We start from the raw sequence: 20391 nt of genomic DNA, 5'->3' as shown, positions 1-20391 counted from the left end.
CCACCGCCATCAGCTCCAAGCTGGGACCCAGCCTTCAGCACGTGGGCCTGGGGACAGTAGGGATCCAGACCCCAGCCAAAGCCTCGTAGCCTATGCTCTTAGAGGGTGATCTGCCAATGTCCAGAGATGTCCCGGAGCAGAGGGGTGACCCTCCAAACAGACCTGCACCCAGCGGAGGGGGTGCTCCCACACGGGGCTGCCTGCCCATGAGACGACAGGTGGAGGCAGCCTTGAGGGTGGCATGCTGTGACCAAGGCACAAAGCAGGAGAGGCCAGCCTCTCCAGAAGGTGGCATCCCAGGCTCTGCACAGAGGAAGCCCATGTCCCCCAGGCCCTCTTCCGCTCCTCCCAGTGGGCGGGGGTGGGCGGGCAAGCCCCTCCAGGTGCTCCCTGCTGGTCAGTGTGCTCTGTCCCCTCTCTTTGAAAGAGTTTCCCAGACCAGTAGGTGCTCCTCGTCCCAAGCCCCCAAGGATGAGCCCGGGAGGGACGGGGACTTTCCCGAGGGCTGCCCCTGTGGCAGTGAGCCCAGCAGGCCTGCTGTGTGCCTGGCACTGGGATCCAGGACCAGGAGCCTGGTCCTTAGGCGCTGGGAGGGAGTGGCACAGAGGGGCGGGAGGCCAGAGTGTAAATGTCAGAGAGGAGGGTGACACACAGCCAGCCTCAGGTTGGAGAAATGAACCCTTCGTGGCCTGAACCAGGCTCTGCTGGGCCCCAGGGCTTCCTCCCAGCTGTTACTCCCATCCTTGCCCCTCGCGCTGCCATCGTCCTGAGGAGCCTGGGGGTCAGCAGCCCTTCGGCTGAGGGACATGGTTCAGGGGCTGCTGTGGCTGCCATCCCAGGCCTCCCAGTTGGGTGCTGTGGATGGCTTCTTCCCCACTCCTCTTCCTGCCTGCGCCCCCTGAGCCTGGCCCACGTGCTCTGTCCAGAGGCAGGTCCCCGAGATAATGACAGATGGTTGTCGGCCAAGTCCCCTGAGAGGGGTTCTGTCCGCCCGCCTGCAGGAGGTAGCCGGGCCTCTCATGTTGAAAGTGGAGCGACATCACAGCTTCTCCAGGTTCTTTCGATGCCATAAATAGATCTGAGGAATACCCGGCTCTTCCAGGGAGGAGCACAGAGCTTCATCTTGAATGGCAACAGAAAAAAAAGAAAAGAAAAGAAAGAAAGAATCTTGTAATTTCATTAATAGTTTTACTTACAGTGACTATTAAAAAGGAGCAATGGGTAAAATTAAAATTCAATCGGGTTATGAGAAATGGAGGGTAAATAATATTTTCTGAGGATGGCTGGGGGGAAAAGCCTACCGAGACCCACCTATTAAAATACACATTATCCCTTAAACAGATTTGATGTAAAAATGCAATTTTCCACAGATCGGTAACGTTCATCCATTTATTTTCTGCTGACTGATTTTGATTTATGGGGTCCTTTCCAGCTTAGTCCTCAACTCTTTTTTTGAACATTGGTCTTGTGCCTGTGAAGGCATCTGGCTGATGGGGGGCGGCTGTGTCTCTGTGCTGAGCCGAGCGGGACCCCAGCATTTCCTGCGTGAGCCTGGGGAGGGGCGAGCTGCGGCCCCCAGGAACCCCCTTCCCCCTTCCCCCTGGGGCCGGCTCTCTGAGGGGCAACTGGACAGTGAGAGTGTCCCATGGTTAGAGTTAGGCTGGCCCAGTGGGACCCCAGCCCTGCAGGTCCCTGCTCGTCACCTCTGACAGCTGAGCCTCGTCCTCATCTGTGAAGTGGGTGAGTGCTGGCGCCTGGTTTTGGAGCTGCCGTGACAAAGTCCAACTCACCCAGAGGCTTAAACAACTGAAACCAATGGTCCCCCGGTTCTGGAGGGTGTGGTCCCTCCGGGGTGCAGAGGGAGACCTGTGCAGGCGGCTCCTGGCTTCCGGGGGCTTCTGGCACGTCGTCTTCCCGAGGTGGCGCTGCCGGCGTGGGATTCAGGGGTGCGTCCAGGCTGCTCTCATCCCAAGATCCCGAACTTTGCAAAGTTCCTTGTCCCAAATGTCACATTCATGGGATCAGGGCTGACATGTTTTTGGACAACCACTGCATTCAGGATCTGTGGGACTCAGAGAAGGCGCCCACCCTGATGGGGGAGTCCCAGAAGTCTTCCCCTACGGGGTACTTATGGCGAGTCCCTGTGGGAAGGGACAGAGGAACCAGACGGGTCTGCTGGAAAGAGCAGGGGATGATGTTAGGGAGCCCGGGTGCCAGGCGAGCCGTCTGTCAAGGAGGCCGCGTCTGCACCTTCAGCTCACTCCTGTGCTGAGGAGGCAGGGATGGGAGGCCAGCCAGGTGAAGGCCCGGATGCCTCTGCGGCTCACTGGAGCCACCTGGAGCTTGCCCTTCTGCGCTCCTTGGGGGCTGCTCCTGCCAGCCTTGCTGGTGTGGTGCTCTGAGGCCTTCCGGGTCAGTCCTGGCTGGTGGAGCTTTTGGTTGGACAGGGACTCTCAGAGAAGAGGTGACGTGTGGATAACTCTTCCTACAGATGAAACCTAGGCCGTCCATGTGCAAAGTGACAGGCCTCGCAGCACCTCAATCTCCCAGGGGGAGCGTAGTGGCCAGGGGCAGGCAGCATCTGCCTGTGGAGCGCAGTCCCAGCCCTACACAGCTTTCAGACAGGATGCATGAAGGCCATGCAGAACGTCCAGGGATGTGGGGTCTCCATGGCTCCCCAGGCAGTGCGTAGCTGCCGTCCAGCACTGAGGCCAGGAGCCTGGTGTGCCAGGGGACAGACCTCAAGCCACTGGCAGGGCTGTAGCTGGCACTCTGCACTGGCCTGCCCTCTCTGTGCTGGTTGGTCCACACCCTTCTGTGTGTCCTCCAGGAGGGAGAAGGATGGTGCCCGAGGCCCCTGCAGACACCCTACTCTGTGTGGCCAGCACTGTCCCGGGCTCGCCCTGTTGCTTGGCAGCAGCTCTGAAACAGGGCCTTCGTAGCACAATGTGACCAGACGCCTGCTGCCTGGGCTGGAGGCAGCCAGGTGGCTTCCTGGAGCAGGCAGCATCTCGGTTCACCACCCAAGGGCTCTGCGCTGGCAGGGAAGGAGGACGGGCCGTGGGTGGCCGAGCATGCATGGCAGGAGGTGGCTGAGAGGTATGGATTAACCTGTGAGATAAATGACACACGGATTGTCTCATTATACACACCAAGTCTCGGGACTGATGATTAGACAGCCATTCCACCTGTCACTAAACAAGTCGCACCTAGACTAGTGTTTGCTAGAGAGAGCGCAGAGCAAGCAGAAGCACCCAGCCCAGCCCAGCCCAGCCCAGGCGCTTAGCAGCCCTACGCGGTAGCCTGATCCCAACCCGCATCCTTTGCACACTTACCCCAAATTCATGAATCTTCCCCATAGCTCTGAGGACAGGAAACCCAGCTGGTCCCCCACAGAGCCAGGGTTCCAGCAAGACCCCCGAGCCGAGGGGCCTCGAGGCGGGGCCTGATGCTGCAGAGGGAGGAGGGCAGGCAGGGAGGGGCCAGGTGTCGGGCTCAGCAGCTGCAGAGGACTCCTGGAGGAACATCCCTGCTCACGATGGCTTTGACAAGGACACTCTTGGACCACTCGGGGGTGGGAAGCTAGCAGAGGCCCCTGGGACCTTGGGAGAGCCAAGGCAGGCCCTGCACAGGGACACAGGGACAGGGTGATGGTGCTCCTGGCTTGGGGGCAAGATGGAGCTGGGTCTGGGGCAGGAGGGGGAGCTGGCTGAGGCCTCCTCCCTCAGTGAGCAGGCACCTCCCCCCGCCTTCTGAGCCAGTGGACTCCCCGGGCCCGTCCTCAGTGGTCTTTAGTGGAGAGAAGCAAGATCCCTCTCCTTGGCAGATGAATGCAGAATCAATTTCTCCTAAATGGCATTGATTTCTCTGTAGAGATGGAATCTCTGTGGCGTGGAGGCCCCAGACCTGGCTGCCTTCCTGGAGGGTGGGTATGTGCTGCTGCCACTGGGGTTGAGGTAGGGAACCAGCACTGTGGGGCAGTGGGAAGGCCCTCTGGTTTCCCGGGCTGGGGGAGTGCCCCGGATTGCTGTTCTAGAAAGGGCCGTGGGCTTGGCCTCAGGTGGACATGGTCTGACCTAGCTCAGCTGTCGCTTGAGAGGCCGAGGGGAGGCCTCTGCAGGAAGGGAGCTGGGCTACAGCCTCACAGCCAGCCCAGGAGACCCTCACTCTGTTAGGATCAGAGTTCTCGCATGGCCTGGGATGGGGGAAAGGAAACACATTTATTGAGCACCCACTGAATGCTTTCATTTGGTGTAGTCTTCCCCCGTCAAAATCCCCCTCCCCCGAGGAAGGAAAACATCTCTCTCTTGTCCTGGGGAAAGGACACAGCCAAGGGAGGATGGGGGTCACCTTGCCCACGGGAGGGCCAACCGGGAGTGGCTCAGGTGCCTGAAGCGCACACAGGAGCTCACCCTGCACACTCACACGCCCAGTGCAGAGGTGGAGAGCCAGCAGGTGGTGTGCGGGGTCTGCTCTGCATGGCTCTGAACCCTCTCACCAAGTAGAAGAGTTTCGTGACTCCAGGGGACAGAGAGCGCCCCAGGACCTGTGGGACAAAGGCCCTGCGGCTCCTCTTGGTGGGCAGTCAACCAATAGAAAGGCGGTCCTTTGGTGGTTTGGGTCAGCCAAGAAAAGCTACCTGTGTGCAGACCTGCTCCTGCGAGGAGGAGGGGACTCTGAAGGAGGCGGTCCTTCTGTTTTATTTTAAAAATCTCTTTGGAACAGGCGATGCAGCCTGTGGTTCAAAGTGTTACAAATATCAACTGTCCCTCCTGTCGCCCCACCCCACGGGGCCACGGGGGAATGGTTCCAGTCCCCGCCTGGGTCTTCTCACACGCCTCCCAGCAGGGTGAGGGGAGGTCCCGCGCCCACCCGGACCCCGATTCAGCTGCTCCCCAGCGGCCTGGCCCGTCCTGCGCAGCACGGGGAGGGTCCTCTGCACTGGCCCGTCCTCCCGCTGGGTGTGCTCCCCTGCGGTGCTGTGTGACCACCTTCAGGCTCCAGCGATCGCCCACAGTGCTTCTGGGTGTTAGGTTTAGACATTAGTGTCCCCAGGCCACCTGTGTGGGCAGTGCAGGAGTGGGCCCCGTGGAGGGGGAGGCTGGAGGTGAAGGGGCTCAAGAGGTCCTTAGTTCCTGGGTGCCGTCCCCCTGTGGGGGTCATTTGTGGAGGTCTCGGAAGAGGCTGCTTGGTGGTCTGTCTGGCTCCCACTCACCCTGCACTATTCAGAGGCCTTCATCCATATCAGGGTAGAGTGGTGGGTGGTCCCCAGGGTGACGCTGTGGGTGACTTGGAGAACAGCTGTTCTGGGGTGTGGCCTTGCTGATGAGGCATCTTGGATCTGGCCAGGTCCTGCAGGATCTGCTCAACAGAAGGGGATGCTGAGGTTCAGAGAGGCCGGGGACCCGTGGTGCCCCCACCAGGTGCCTTTAAGACTTGGGGCAGGCTGCGCCCTCCCTCCACGGTCAGCTGACAAACTGCAGCCACAGGGTGCCCTGCTGAGTGAGGCCACCAGGCTGGGCCCTGCAGTTGGAATGGCAGCACTGACTCACATGGGAGGGAGGGAGGGTGTCCCATGACCCTCCCTTCCCAGGCCACCCCCTGGGGTGACACCCCCTGCCTCGTGGGGCAGGGGTGTTTGTGTGGCGGAGGAGCTGTCACATCCCATCTGGGGCAAACCGTGGGCCTCATTGAGCTCAATCAGGCCGTGTCTAATTCCCTGTGTCCTGGAGGGAGCCAGATCGGGGCCGGTGGCTCCAGGGCTCACACTGCCGGAAGGAGACCTCTCGCTCCCACTTGGCCGTGAATGCTGGGACGATCTGTTTCCACCCGCTGAGTCAGGTGGCCTCCCGCAGTCCCTGATCACTGTCCCTCTGCTGGGTGGCAGGGATTCCTTGAGTGGGCTTCTCTGAGGGGTGGCCCTCTTCACTGAGGTGCCAGTGGAGCAGGGAGTTCCTTGGCCCCTGGGTACATGAGAGAACCACGGCTAGAGGAGCAGGGCGCTTGCCAGGTCCTGTGAGGGGCAGTGGCCAGCAGAACAGGCCTGGGCTTCGGGAGCCTCAGGGCCTCTCCTGCTGGTCCCCAGGAAGAGCCACTGGCCTCTCTGTGGATCTGGTGTTTTTGGAATAGGATGGCAGGTGCGGTGGCTGGGTCGGGAGTCCACGGAGGCAGGCTCGTGCCCAATGTGCGCATGTGACGTGCAGCTTAGTGCGGGAGGCATCCCGACGGTGCGCGTGGGTTTCCTGCGGCGTCCCCTGCTGTGGTGCGGTGTTTTTCTACACATGCCCACACCCTTGCCCATGCCTTTCTGAGCCTCTTTGAGCAGACGCACAGAGGGCGTGTCATGGTCCTGGGGACTGAGGTGCCTGTGGGCTCAGGAAGCTGGTGCCTTTCAGCCCGTGGGCGCGGTGCCTGGCTGGCTGAGACTGAGGCTGGCCTGTTGAAACCCCGCCCCGTTGCTGCAGCCTCTCCCGCCCTGCCTTCTTTCTTGGCCTCTCTTTCCCTTCCTGTGCTCGATTGTGGATGAGTTTTTTTTTTTTTTTTTTTAAAGAGAGAGTGAGAGAGGAGAGAGAGAGTGAGAGAGAGAGAGAGAGAGAATTTTTAATATTTATTTTTTAGTTCTCGGTGGACACAACATCTTTGTTGGTATGTGGTGCTGAGGATCGAACCCGGGCCGCACGCATGCCAGGTGAGCGCGCTACCACTTGAGCCACATCTGGGGATGTGGATGAGTTTTGCCTGTTCCCACCCCAGCCCAGGAGCACCCTCTCTGTTCCTCAGTGCACGTGTCAGTGCAGTGAGGCGGTTACGCTGCCGCTTCCCTGGGTGTGGTGGTGCAGCCAGTAGTCCCTACCCCTCAGGAGGCTGAGGCAGGAGGATCCCTTGATCCCAGGAGTCCAAGGCCAGCCTGGGCCATGCAGTGAGGCTCTGTCTCCACAAAAGCAAAACTTGCACAGCTGCCTGCAGCGCTGTGGGTGGTCCCATCTGGGATGATGGGATTTCCCACTAGTTCTAGAATCACACTCCACACCTGGGCAAGTGGACAGGTGGGACAGGGAGGGAAAGGCCTCACCAGGGCCGGTCTTGGCTTTTCTAAGCCAGCTTGCAGCTGATTACTTCACTCAGCAATGACCCATCTGGCTCCCTCACCCTGTGGCTGACCAGTGCCTGGACCAGCTCTGGAGACAGCGGTGCTGGAGACCATGCAGGTCCTCCCTCCTGGAGTGCCCAGCCTGGTGGTCAGGGAAGGCTTCCAGGAGGAGGTGGCTTTCAGAGAGAGCAACAGGCAGTGCAGCGTGGGAGGAGTATCCAGCTCACATGCAGAGGCCCTGGGGCAACAGTCCTGCCAGTGAGCTCCTCGGTGGGGATGCTGTAGCAGCCTTCACCATGGGGTCTGCTTGTGTCCCTGTCACACAGACTCACGCCCATGGCATGCTGAGCTGGCACGAGGAGTCACCCAGCACCCCTGGGCAGATTTCCGGCATGAGGACAAACCCTTGCATTGCCACCCCCAGGGCCAGGAGGACTGGAAATCAGTCGAAATGTGAGGGTGACAGTAAGGAGTGCACCGTTCCCCCCCTTGGCAGCAGAGGCCTGGTTCCCTTCTGTCTCCTAGTTGAGCCTGGGCGTCTGGGCATGAGGAGCCCCGAGGGCGGCACCCGGGCCACTCCTCTCACGTTCCTGATTCCCTGCCCCCAGCTCAACGCGCCCAGAGCTCTGGGCCCACCGGAGGCAGGAGGCGGTCCTGGGAGAGCTGGCGTCCAAGGCAGGGAATGGAGGCCCAGCAGGGCCACAATGTGGAGGCTTTGAACCCACTAGAAGTGCCTCCTGCAAACAGGGTCCGGGCCTGGCCGAGAGGTGCCTGCCTGAGGTCCAGCAGCTTGGGCGGCCAGCTCTGCGCCGCGGGGTGTGGTTTTGACAGGTCATGGCAGCTCTGTCTGCTTTGGTTTCTTCATCTGTAAAACAGGACAAGAGCCATCCAGGGCCCCCTGGCAGTGGGAAGGGGTGAGCGAGAGGACCTGGGTGCTGGCCCTGGCCTATCAGGACCACGCCTACACCAGGAGTAACCAAGCGTGCCACACCCCCCTCGAGGCAGCCCCAGAGAGCAGTCCTGTCTCCCAGTGTGGGGCATGGACAGCATGTCCTCTTGATGGCAAAAGGGTGCCCTGGGCATGGAGGCGGGAGCTGGGGCCTTCCCGGGGCCCTGCCTCTGCCTGGGTCATCACCCTCGTCCTTTCTTGGGGAAAAGCTGCTTTGGTGTCTCTGCTAGTGTCTCCCATGCTTCAGCCCGGGGGACACAGCACAAGACCAGGTCTCCACCCTGGGAGGAAAGACCCTGTGAGCTATGCAGGGTGGGGAAGTGGAGAGGGGCCATGTGGGGGTGCTGTCCCAGGGGGTCGTCTGGGACACTTCCCAAGGCCATGTGGCTACAGTGAACCAAGAAATAGGGGAGGACGTTAGGGAAGAGGGTCCCAGATGAGGAAGAGCCTGGGCGAAGGCCCGGCCGGCTGGAGTGGAGGCTGGGGGTGGGCGGGAGTGGAAGTCCCCAGCAAGGCCAGCCCACGCAGGCAGGAGGTCCTGGAATCAAGCCCAGCCTCCAAACCAGGCAGCCTCCAAACCAGGCAGCCTCCAAATCAGGCAGCCTCCAAACCAGGCAGCCCGTGCGGGGCCTGAGTGCCAGGCCGGGGCCAGCTCCCACCTGCGAGGCATGCCCTGGGCCCGGCTGTGACGGGGATGAGGTTGGAGAGATGATTTCATTGTGGATGGAACTGGATGAAACAGACTTTGAGGTTCCTTCCAGCTGTCACGCTCCGGCTCCACAAAAACCCCTCTGGGGACAGCGAGACCATATAAAATATAAATCAATAGGTTAAAAATACCCTTGTCTCCTGCCCGTCCGGGCCCTGTCACTCAGTGCCGCCTCGTCTTCAGAGGCTCCGGCTCTGACTCGGGCAGGCTGTGAGCTGGCAAGAGGAGGTGGCTTTGTTCCCGAGCCAGGCAGGGACAGCGGCTGTCGACAAGGCCTCCCTTTCTTCTTCTTTTAATCATCCTGCCTCAGACGCACGCTGTCCCGTCTCGGTTGACATCCCTCCTCCTATCTTCCCTGCTCTAATCACCAGGGAAAGAAAGACAGCCGTCCACAGGCTCCTGGCCGCATCCGCAAGGCCCGGCAGGCCGAGCTCCCCAAAGCTCAGCCTCGGGGAGCAGCCAGGGTGCTGGCCACGGCCGGCCTGGCGACCCCAAAGTAACCAGGCTAGCAGGCACGCCGGGGACCTGGGGGTGTCCCGTTGAGCCTCCCGGGGTTCCCATGGCAACGGGAGTGTTAGGAAACACTAAAGCGGACTGGCAGCAGAGAGATGAAATGGGATGGACGTGAGAACACTGTGGCCGCTGGAGTAATTGGGGATCAATCTCCTTTCCCACAGGGGCTGACGGATCCCCATTTCCTCTCTCTCTTTCCGTTTTGGTTGGTTCACGCACCCATTTTTAAGAGCATTTTGAATGTTCTTAAACACATTTATTTTCATTTTCTAAACGGCTGCATTTTCTGTACTGGACTGAAATGAAAACAGCTTTGTTATGAGGGCCCCAAGAGTGTGTTGAACAGTTTAACAACAAAATAAGTGTGTGTGTGTGTGTGTGTGTGTGTGTGCACACGCACGCGGTCGATGATTTATGGACCCCCTCTGGCTGTCTCAGCCGTCTTGCCCACCGCCCCCCACTGTCATCAGCTCTGACAGCAGCCACCACTCTGGAAAAAGTAATGACAGCACGGGCCGCAGGGGCCTGCTCCTGTCTGGGGCGGCGGGCTCGCAGCTGCTCCCACTGGCTTGGGGATTCTCCGTGGCGCTGGTGGAGAGGCCCTGTCTTCAGAAGCCTTGCCAAGTGTGCCCAGTGCGCCCAGGGGACCGCCACCGCGGCTGTTCCTTTGGTCGCAGTTTGAGATGGTGCAAGGCTGGGTTTGGATGATTCCTGCCAAGTGGTGACGGGTAGAAAGATCTCACAGGATCCGAATGTCCCCAGAGTAGTTCTGAGCTGCAGAAGTCATGGGAACAAGCCCGCGTCTGTGTGCTCTGGCGCGAGGGCTCTAGAGCAGCTGTATTTGAGACCCCAGAGCCCAGGGGGAGGTCCCCATATCCCTCTTTGAGAACTGCAACCAGCTCATGTCCATCTTTTCCTGTTAACTCCACAGGTGATCTTGATCCTGACGAAATACTACCATGCAGACATGGGGAAGGTTCTGGAAAGTTCTCTGTGGCGGTAAGTCAGCCTGATGGTGGGCCTTTCTGTCCAGCGCTGTACCTGTGTGGCGACTCTGGGGTCTCGACTGAGGACTGAGGCTTTAGTGCCTTCCTGCCATGGAGGCCTGGGGCTCTCTGCCTGGACAGTGCACTCAGGAGAGGCTGAAATGGATTGGCAGTTTAGCCGGAGGGCGCGTGGCTGGGTGCAGGTCAGAGCTGCTCCTCCCCTCCCCTCCCCTCCCCTCCCCTCCCCTCCCCTCCCCTCCCCTCCTCTCCCCTCCCCTCCTCTCCCCTCCTCTCCCCTCCCCTCCCCTCTCCTCTCTGTTATCCTCCCCTTTTGTTTCCTCGGGGAGGAGCAGGGTGTGTTGTGAATCCAGGTCGGTGCGCATTTTCCCTGTGCTGCTGGACTCTGGACGTCCCACGTGGCTCCTGCAGGCTCCACAGCGGGCCCATCCTCACGGTCGTCGTCGAGGTGTTTCCCTTTCTTCGGGGCTTAGCCCGAGAGCTTGGTAAATAAAGGACCCACCCGCAAAGCGGGACATCTCTTTATGTGTGACCTGTGAATCTGGCCAGAGGACACTGGCCACCCTTTGGTGTCTGCAGAGAGGGGAGTGAGAAGGAGCTTTTGGGAGACTGTTCAGCTCGCCCCCATCCGCCCTATTTACGTCCCTTGCAGGGTACCAGCCCTCCTGGGCCGTGGGTGCAGACTTTTCCAGCCGTTCTTGGGCGTGGAGCCCTATGGCTCCGACCGTGTTTCCCAAATGGTAATTAATTCCTTGTTGGTTCATTTTTCTCCTTGGCCCGCTCTGCTGGTCAGGACTGGGGTCTGTGGGAGGCAGCAAGGGGCTGAATCATTCTGCCTTTGGTTTGCTTTTGGCAGGAGGACTTGGGGCCCCACTCCGCAGGTCCTCGTGGTGGGATCTCTGTGTCGCTTTGGGAAGTCATGGCTGTGGCGCCTGGACTTGGGACCTTGGCTGTGTCCCCTTGAGTCAGCTGGCCTGGCCAGCGTGGGCTAAGGCAGCCGCTCCCCTGGCTCCCCAGTGCGTTTCCCAGCTGGCTCCCAGCTGCGAACTTGCCCGGCTCCTGGGCCTGTTCTTCCAATTCCATCAGCACTGCTAGAAAACGGGGTCAGGCACGGGCCGCATTCCTCCAGGAGGACGTGTTTCCTGACGCCCCCACGCGGCCCCCCTGACGGGGAGCTTGCTCTCGCAGCCTCCTCGCTGGCCGTCCATTGTTTCCGGATGAGAGCAGAAACCGCTCAGGCGTTGAGTCCCAGCGGAGTCCCTTGGGCTTCCCTTTGAGGTTTTCGCAGAGGGTTGGCTGAGGAGCCATGGCTCCTCGGGGCTGGCAGACCCCTGCAGGGTGTGGCCTTGCTGCTGGGCAGATGGTGCGCGGATGGGGGGATCCCCTGGCTCCATGGTGGATGAGATGGACGGATACAGTTCAGTCTCCTCCTCCTCCAAGCAGGACGGCTCAGCTCCCTCAACTGCCTGTCAGTCAAGACCTGAAGGGCCCTGGTAACCCCTCCCCTGGGACAGCTCCCTAGAGATTTCCAGAGTGTGGGTTCCTCGGCCCCCCACTGCGTACCTCTAATGGTGCTGGGGTGGTGAACGGCTGGTCCTTCCAGCTGCCATCTGCACTGTGCGGACCGTCTGGCTGCAGGTCCTGGTGGGGTGTGGGGACTGAGCCTGGCTGGCCCTGGGGCCTGGGGCCCAGGCAGGGTTCTTCAGGAGCAGGTGGGGGAGCCCGCTCTGAAGCCCCACTCAGAGCTGCCCCAAGGGGGTGGGAGGTGCTCGTCCTGTAGGATGGGGTGGGGGGCCCTGGAGGGGCTGTGGGACAGAAGGAGGTGCATGCTCACGTCTCCATTTAGCCTTTCCCCAAAGCATATCAACAGAGCCTGACTTTGCTCTTCCTCTCATCACCGTCTCGAGGCCCAGCCGGCTCCTTGCCTTTATTAAACATGCATGCCGAGTGTGAGGCGTCTCAGGAAAGCCTGCGTCGCGTGCCTGCAATCACTCTCTTTGTTTATGTAATTCGTTATGCTGATGCTCTCACGCAGATGTAGACCCGCACTGAAGGGCTGTGTTCGCTTCCATCTCCAGTTTTCCACGCTGTCACGTGGCTGTCACCCTCTCAGCTGCACGCTGGCCCCGGGAGTGGGTCCCCCAGCTTTGCCTTCCCCAAGTCAAGGCTGCCATGAAAACCTTAGGCACACAGTTCTCCTTACCCTCCTTACCCTCCGGTTCCCTGGGATGGACCTGGCAGAGTGACGTTCCTGAGTCGCGAGGGCAGGCTCAGCGGGGGCGCAGAGCGGTGGGTTCTTCAAGGGGACGCACCTGGCCACCAGGCAGGCCCCCACTCCTGGGCAGCAGCGGCTCCCAGCTTCCTAGGACGGCAGGGCTGTGTTATTCCAATCTGCTCCCCTTGCCTCCTAGTGGGCCGAGCTGCTTCCCCTGCCTGAGTGCTGGCCCCATTTTCTCCCCTGGGAATCATCTGCTCCCATCCTGCCATCTGTCCACGGTGGGACTCGGTGGGGAGCCCCTTGGACCTTCCCTGGGAGCCGCCTGCCTCGGTCGGCCTCTGAGGCCCAGGAGGATGCGGTTTGCGGGCTGTGTCTGGGGAGCGCATATTAAATGGGGTTATTAAAGACCTACTTACCGAATGCACACCCAGCCTCCCAAGAATCCTCCTGGGTAATTCCAATAAATACATTTTTAATGACAGGTATGGTATTTACATTCTAGAAATGGCTCTCTGAAATCTATGCCAAATACATTTTTAATTGTCCTGCATCTGATGGGCCCGGGCCAGTCGGCTCTCCCTCCCGCCCTGATGATCCGTGATCTGCACCGTCTCCTGGTGGTGGGGTTCTCTGCTCCACCCCTAGGCCCTGAGAACAAGGCTGGTGGGGAGGAATGGGCTCCCCCGCCTGGCCGCCCTCCTCCTGGGGCTAATGGCCAAGCTCTTCTCCCTCCAGCCAGGACTGCGTTTGAGTCCATCCTGACTTTGTCCTCCTAGCTGTCCGGGAGCAGTGGCCAGTATAATAATTGACCACAGCTGGGGGTGGGGCTGTCGTGGGGCTAATACAGCAGAAATGTGTCCTCCGTCTGTCCTGGGGGTCAGAGTCCAAGTTAAGGTGTCTCAGGGCAGCACTTCCTCTGAAGGCGGGAGGCAGGACCCAGCTCCTGGTGGCTGTTGGAGGACCCTGTGGCCACCACTCAATCCCTGCCTGGGTCTTCACGTGGCTGTCCCTGAGTATCTCTCCTCTGAGCTTCTTCTAAGGAAACTGGGATGGTCCAGCTGGGTGGTCCAGGATGAGGTCATCTTGAGAACGTTACCTCAGCACATCTGCAAAGACCCCTTTTCCAATGAAAATCATGGTTCAGGGGGACATCTCTTCTGATGCTACCATTCAGTCCACCGCATGGTCTATCTCTAAGCCCTGGCGATGCCTTCTGATAGAATTCCCTAAGTGGCCCCATCTCGGTGCCATCCCCGGCCACCCTCCCTTTCCACCTCTGCAGCCGCAGCTGGCTCACAGGGACCTTCCAGCCCCGCCCGCTGCCCTGTCCTCCCTCCTCTCACCACACCCCTGTCCTGCTTGCTCTTCCTGGCTGGCTCCTGGCGGCCGGCTCCTGCCCATCCCAGCCCTCCCGCAACCCTGCCCCAGGGGAAGGAAGCAGCGGGTGGAGCGGGGGCTGCTGTGGAGTGGGGAGACCCCGAGTGCTCAGAGCCCCCATGACATTGTGTGCACTCCATGACACAGCGAGTGTCACTTCAGGGCCCCCTTGCCAGGCCAGGGGGTCACCGTGATAAACGAGGGGCCTGCAGACTGGAGGGCTTCCTAGGACTCTGGACTCTGGGTTTTAAAGTGGGACTAGTCCTAGGGATGAACTGTCCCCCTGAGACAGAGCGGAAGAGCAGCCCTGGACTGGCCCTCACGGCCTCCACGTCCCGGCTCCTTTTCACTATTGTCCCCGACCGGTTTTAGATGTCATCTTCTCCGTTGCCCCACCGGATGGCACGTGGCACATCTGCCAGGGGGCTCTGTGTGCGTAGAGAAGTGGGACCCTTCTCCCCTCGGGACCTGCGTTTGTCCCTGGCTGAAAGCCTGGTCTGAGGAGAGGGCGGCCGCTCTCACAGGGGTCTTGGTGAGGCAGGTCCTGACTCCGGGGTCTGGATGGGGCCTGAGAGCCGCATTTTTAATGAGTTCCAGGAGACACGGATGTTCCAGGGCCACGGAGAAGCAGGCCTGGTGGTTCTGGGGTCACCCTGGAGCCTGGGCCACGCTCGCAGCCACTGGCTGAACCTGGGCCAGGCCGAGCTCCGTCCACACAGAGGCCCCTGTGTGCTGGGGGCCTGGAGCGGGTGGCCCTCTGGTGTGGCTCCTTGTTCTCACTGTGTCAGCTCCTCGAATCCTGCCCACCTGTGTAGGATCTCTTCCTGTCTCTAGAAGGAAACAACAGAATAGATTCAGGTAAAGTCCCACACTGTCCTCAGTCCCCACTCCCTCCTAGAAATCATCTCTGCCTTAAAATGGGTGCCCATCATTCCCACTTGGGTTTTGTCTCTTACAAAACAAAATTAAAATACAAAGTGATGCGTGAACCTCAATCTATGTGGACTGAGCCGCCTGTCTGCACCCATCCTTCCCGTTCGGCTTGTCTTAGAAATCGATGCGCACGTCGCCTCCTGCTTTTGGAGTTTGATTCACAGCCCTGACTTGGTTTTGGTGATTTGCCCCTGAAGCACATGGGGGCGGACGCTGTGGGCGCCCCTGGAGGAGCCTTGGGCACTCTCACTCCCTGGGGATCTTGCTGTTCCACTCAGGGCTGCAGCGGGCCCCGGTGCCATGTCTCCTGAGGATGCCCGACAGAGAGGTCGCTCTTGCCAGCCGAGTTTGTTCTGGGACCCGTGTTACTGGAGCAGGACAAGGCCACCAGGACTCATTCTTTTCATACGTGACACAGTTCAGGAGCTGAGCCCAACCAGGAGGGCTCTTGCTGGGGCTGCTGCACCTGCTGGAATTCCAGTGGCCACAGCAGGTCCCTTGGAGCCTGCATCTGCGAGGTGGGGGAGGGGAGGGGCTACTTCTGAATGAGGCAGGGACACAGGTGGGACACGGGTAGCATCTGTGCTGCTCCAGGAAAGACGCTTTGTGGCCAGATTTGATAGGTGTCCCTAGTTTGGAGAAAGGTCCTCAGACCTCTCTGCAGTGTGACTTGTCACAGTCTGTCACCCTACAGCCACAGCACCTCCCAGAAAGGGCATGTGGCACTTCCCATCTCACCTCCTTCCATGATCTCTAATTTTATTGTATTTTATTAAATCTTATTTCATTTTGTTTGGTTTGTGTTTGGCTTAATTCTTATTTTATGCCACTTATCCATTTTAATACTTAAGTATTACTTTATTTGTGTTCTGCGGCGTGTCCTGGGATCAGGCTCCACGGAACACACTTTGGGAACTGTTTCTGAGCACCTGTGTTCCAGGAGGGCTGGCGCCCGAGGTTTTCAGGTGGCTCCTCTTGGCTGTGTTACTCTGAGGTCAGATTTGCTTCTGTCTTTCTATGATGTCCCCCCCACAGCAGACCTGGGCTCAGCCTGCGTTCCCTGGAGCCACACTGCGCCGAGTGAGCTGCGCAGAGCCGCGTGCAGGGCACTGTGCCTGCCCTCAGGCTGCCCCAGGGTCCAGCTCTTGGTGGTGCTGGTGTCAGGCTCCAAGTGCTGGTGAGCTGATGGGGCTGTGTGGGTAGATGCAGGTGAGCGTCCAAAGCCACGGCCTCTGATGGGAAGGTGACAGGAACACCAGCCTTGCCCTGGTGGCCCACAGAGGGGCTTCGAGAGCAGCAGTCGCACACTGTAAGGCAGGGGATGGGCGCCCAGTCGCTGGTCCAGGTCTCCACGCACACAGACCTTGGTTTGATGACGACTCTGTTTCCTCTGGTCTTGGTGACAACGGGGGCCTCCTGTCAAAATGCTAATTGTGCAGACCTGAATGCGGACTGCACGTGCCACAGAAGTGGCTTCAGACAAGCCTCCGAAACACTCGGCGCTTAGCAGGCTCCAGGGACCTGCTGCGGTCTCCTCTGCGGCGGCTGCACTGCGCTCCGGGCCGTGTTTCTAGGTTGTCTGCCCTCTCGTCACCATGGAGACTGAGTCTGATCTCAACAAGACTCCGAGCAGATAGAGATCCGAGGGGCCCCGCCTCAGAAGCTTGCAGGGTTCGCACTTATCAATAAGTAATTCGTGCAGATCAACAGTGTGATGAGTTTGGTAATGAGGTCTGGTGTGAAGCGCCCTGGGACAGGTGACTGAGAGGTCATGGCAGCTTGAGGACAGCCCCGTGTCCCGGTCCCCCATGGCCTTTCTCTGCCTCAACTTCAGTACCTGCCTTCCTCAGGGCCTGGCTTTGTCCCTGGGACTTCTCCGCCATCGGCCCCACTCCTTGGTTCTTCCCACCGTCTCCTGATCAGCCATCAGGAGCTTTCCTTCCTCCTCCGTCCTCCTTTTCTTCTGTATCCAATTCTCCCTGGGCCGGGCCGAGCTCCATCCACAAAAAGGGCCCTGTGTGCTGGGGGCCTGGAGCCGGTGGCCCTCTGGTGTGGCTCCTCTCCTTCCCTCCCACTCACCATCCATCATCTGTCCATCCATCCATCTGTCCATCCACCATCCATCCACCCACCCATCACCTGTCCATCATCCATCCATCTGCCAATCATCTGTCCATCATCCATCCATCCATCCATCCATCCACCCATCCATCCACCCACCCATCCACCCACCCATCACCTGTCCATCATCCATCCATCTGTCCATCATCTGTCCATCATCCATCCGTCCATCCATCCATCCATCCACCCGTCCATCCACCCACCCATCCACCCACCCATCACCTGTCCATCATCCATCCATCTGTCCATCATCTGTCCATCATCCATCCGTCCATCCATCCATCCATCCACCCGTCCATCCACCCACCCATCCACCCACCCATCACCTGTCCATCATCCATCCATCTGTCCATCATCTGTCCATCATCCATCAGTCTACCCATTCAGGCTCTGACATCCAAGACTCAGGAGTTGAGTGGTGAGGACAGATGAGGAAACGCCCTTAATAATGTCTTGTCACCCACACCATCATGAGGCTGAGAGAACCAGGGACACATGTCTGTCCCCTCTCTGCCAGAGTTGAGAAGGGCGGTCAGGGAGGCTTCCTGAGTAGCTCTCCCTAGCCAGGGCCTCCCTTGCTGCTGCATCCAAGGTGGTCTTTTGGGTCTGCTCCCAGCCAGCTGATCCCCAGCCTCCCTAGCGCTCATCCTGCTAAGCCCTGTCAAATCTATGCAGCAGGTGCCAAAAATCTTCTCTAATCCTAGACTGCACTCTAGAAGTGCGGCAGTTGGCCTCGGGGGCTGCCCTTCCCTGCTCTGGTTAGGACTGCATTTGACTTCTGCTGCGGAACCTGCCCTGGGAGCTGCCTCTGAAGACCTGGTGGCCCTGCCCCAGGAAGAAGGTTCCTTTAAGACGGAGCGTTGGGACAGTTTGCTGGGAATCTGGCTTCTCTCCCTGCCAGGAGGACAGCCCAGATCGCGGGCTGGCCCACACATGCTGGGCCCCTGGCCGGCACCCTGGCCGGCTCCCTGGCCCACGTGCTCATCTATGATGATTCTGAGAAGTGGGCGACGGGCGGTGGGAGGGTGGCTGTGGACGAAGGCTGGCTCTCCTCTGGAGTTGTCACATTACCCGTCACCTGTCCCTGCTGGGCCAGGGACCTCCCTCAGTCTCTGTTCACCTTCCAGGTTCCCCGTATCCCATCCTGAGGGTTAGACCCCTCCTCCGGGACCCCCAGGGCCTCGGTGACCACCTCCTGCATGTCCCTTCCATCAGAGGCATCGCTGCTTCTTAAGACGTGTTCTTCCTGTCCCTGAGCGTGACAGAAGCTCTGCACTGACAGGGGTGTGGGGCTGGCTGAGCTGAAGGCCATCCTCAAAGCGCCACCGTGGATCTGGGTGCGAGGCTTCCCGTTCCTCCTAAGGGGTCTCTGAGTACACCACAAGCCCCTGTGAAGAGGTTCTTGATGTGGGGGTTGGCAAATTCCTCTCTAGAAAATTCTCCCTCAGAAAATATTTTCCTTTTAAATACTGAGATTTGTGGTCACCCTAGGAATTTTGGAAGCTATAAAATAGATGAGGCATAAAAGCAAGGCCTGTGTTAACCCCAACTCATGAGATTCAAACTATTAATATCGGAGATGAACATTCTCACTAGTCTTTTTAAGATGCAAATTTATACATGTTTTACCAATTTTGAATCCCAACAGAATTATGTATCAAACATTTTCTTATGTGCCGACATAGTTTCACAACTGCTATTTTTAATGGCTGCATGATATGCCTCCTCTGAAGGAGGTATTATTTATTTAACCAAGTCCTCGTTTTCAGACATCCGAGTCATTTTCAATGTTCACTGATGTGAAGATGTAGAAGGAATTCCTGGCGAGTGTCCTTGTGTGTGCGCTACTCCTTTGGCTCTGATTATTTTCCTAGGATAAATTCCTGAGGGTGGGCTCTCTCTCCTGCCGATTGGATTTCAGGGCATTGGGATTCCAATGTGTGCTTGAGTGTGTGGAGGTTTGTCTCTGAGGCTGTGATTGATGTTCCTGGGGAACGGAGAAATTAAAGGGCCATTTAGGCAAGAAGAAAGAAGATAAATGTGAGACTGCCTCCCTTCCTCGGGTGGGTTTATCTTCTGCTAAAAAAAGACCTGAAGAGGAGAGGCCAGGATACATTTGTTGTTCTATAAATCTCAGTAATGGCCGCAGGTCTCTGACCCTGAACACCCCAAGGCCCAGCCATTTGCAGCTGCATTCCAGGGTCCTGCAAAGTGCCAGGGACTGCTGGAGCCATCAAGACTCAGGATGAAGAGAACCCAGGAGCCGTGCTCCAGTGTCCCCAGAAAACAGAATCCAAGATGGCGCCCACATTGTGTGTGGTGCCGTGGGGAAGCAGGAGGGAGCTGGGGGTCAGTGGCACAGATGCTGGGGGTGGCCCATGTTTGGGAGGCCCCAGAGCCAGGCTGACTCACAGGGTGATTAGTTTTCTAATGCTTGTAATAAATCACCCACAACTCCGTGCTCCAAGCGACGCCCTGCCTGATCTACACTCTGGAGGTCAGAAGTCCAGCTGGCTCTCACAGGGCTAAGATCAAGATGTCAACAGGCCTGCATTCCTTTCCTGAGCTCTGGGCCATCTCTTTCCTTCCCCTTTCCAGCTTCTGAGGCTGCAGTGCAGCTGCCGCCTCCCTTGGCTCATGATCCTCCCTCTGTCCTCAGAGCAGCCCCGGCCCCACCTCTGACCCTTCTTTGCTGTGCATCTCATGCTTGGACCAGAGCCAAAAATGCTCGCCCTTTTAGAGGACCCCGCACAGTCCAGGCGATCTCCCATCCCAAAGTCCTGAACCTGTCACATCTGCAACGTCAGAGAACATACATGCAGGCTCCAACGTTAGGAGGTGGACTTGTGGGGACATTATGTGGTTGTGCAGAGAGGCACGAAAGCTCCAGAGATGGCAGCAGGAGGCTGTGTCAAGTGAAAGACTGACCAGGGGACAAGGATGAACACACCGGGTGACAGCATTTGGAGTGGACAGTGAGGGCTTAGGCATCTGGCAGAGTGTAAGTGGCCTTTGAGAAGATGCCGGGGCCCCAGAGCCTCACCACTCACCCCTCCATACGCAGTGAGTGCCAAGTCTTCTACCTTGTGCTCCCCAGAGGAGCCGGGCTGGGACAGCATCCCGCGTGTGACAGTCTCCACCATTTATATCCTGCACACTCGTGCACACGTGCAAACCCACGTGCACACGGACTTCTGTCTGTGGTCTGCAGACTGAAATCTGCTGCCCCATGCATCGGAGTCACACTCTGTCCTGCAGATTTATTGCATTTTAAAACAAGTCCCTGAGTGGGGAATGTGTGAGAACACGGACTTTGTTTTCTATTATGTAATAAAGCTCGCTTGAGTGTGCTTTGAAGGATGAGCCATAAACCAGTTTGCAGGCGCCCACCCTCCAAGATGGAGCAGCAGCCGGGTAGCATCAGAGGTGGGTGCTGGCTCTGGGTGCTACAGTGCTATCCATCATCTGGAGCTGGGA

At 58.8% G+C, this 20391-nt stretch overlaps 1 protein-coding gene across 2 annotated transcripts in view; it reads left to right on the top strand.

The window, feature by feature from the left end:
- Positions 1-20391, top strand: part of SORCS2 (sortilin related VPS10 domain containing receptor 2) — a 350209-nt gene that overhangs the window by 130799 nt on the left and 199019 nt on the right. For both annotated transcript variants that reach the window (XR_014023270.1, XM_081303853.1), the window contains exon 2: positions 10193-10260. Coding sequence is in view for 1 of the 2 variants with exons in the window: in XM_081303853.1 (XP_081159979.1) it covers positions 10193-10260 (68 nt within the window). In the remaining variant the exon portion in view is untranslated. The remainder of the gene's footprint in view (positions 1-10192; positions 10261-20391) is intronic.

This window comes from Spermophilus citellus (assembly GCF_964194105.1).
Source record: "Spermophilus citellus genome assembly, chromosome: 8".
NCBI classification, from domain to species: domain Eukaryota; kingdom Metazoa; phylum Chordata; class Mammalia; order Rodentia; family Sciuridae; genus Spermophilus; species Spermophilus citellus.
This window is presented reverse-complemented; position numbering and strand designations above follow the sequence as displayed.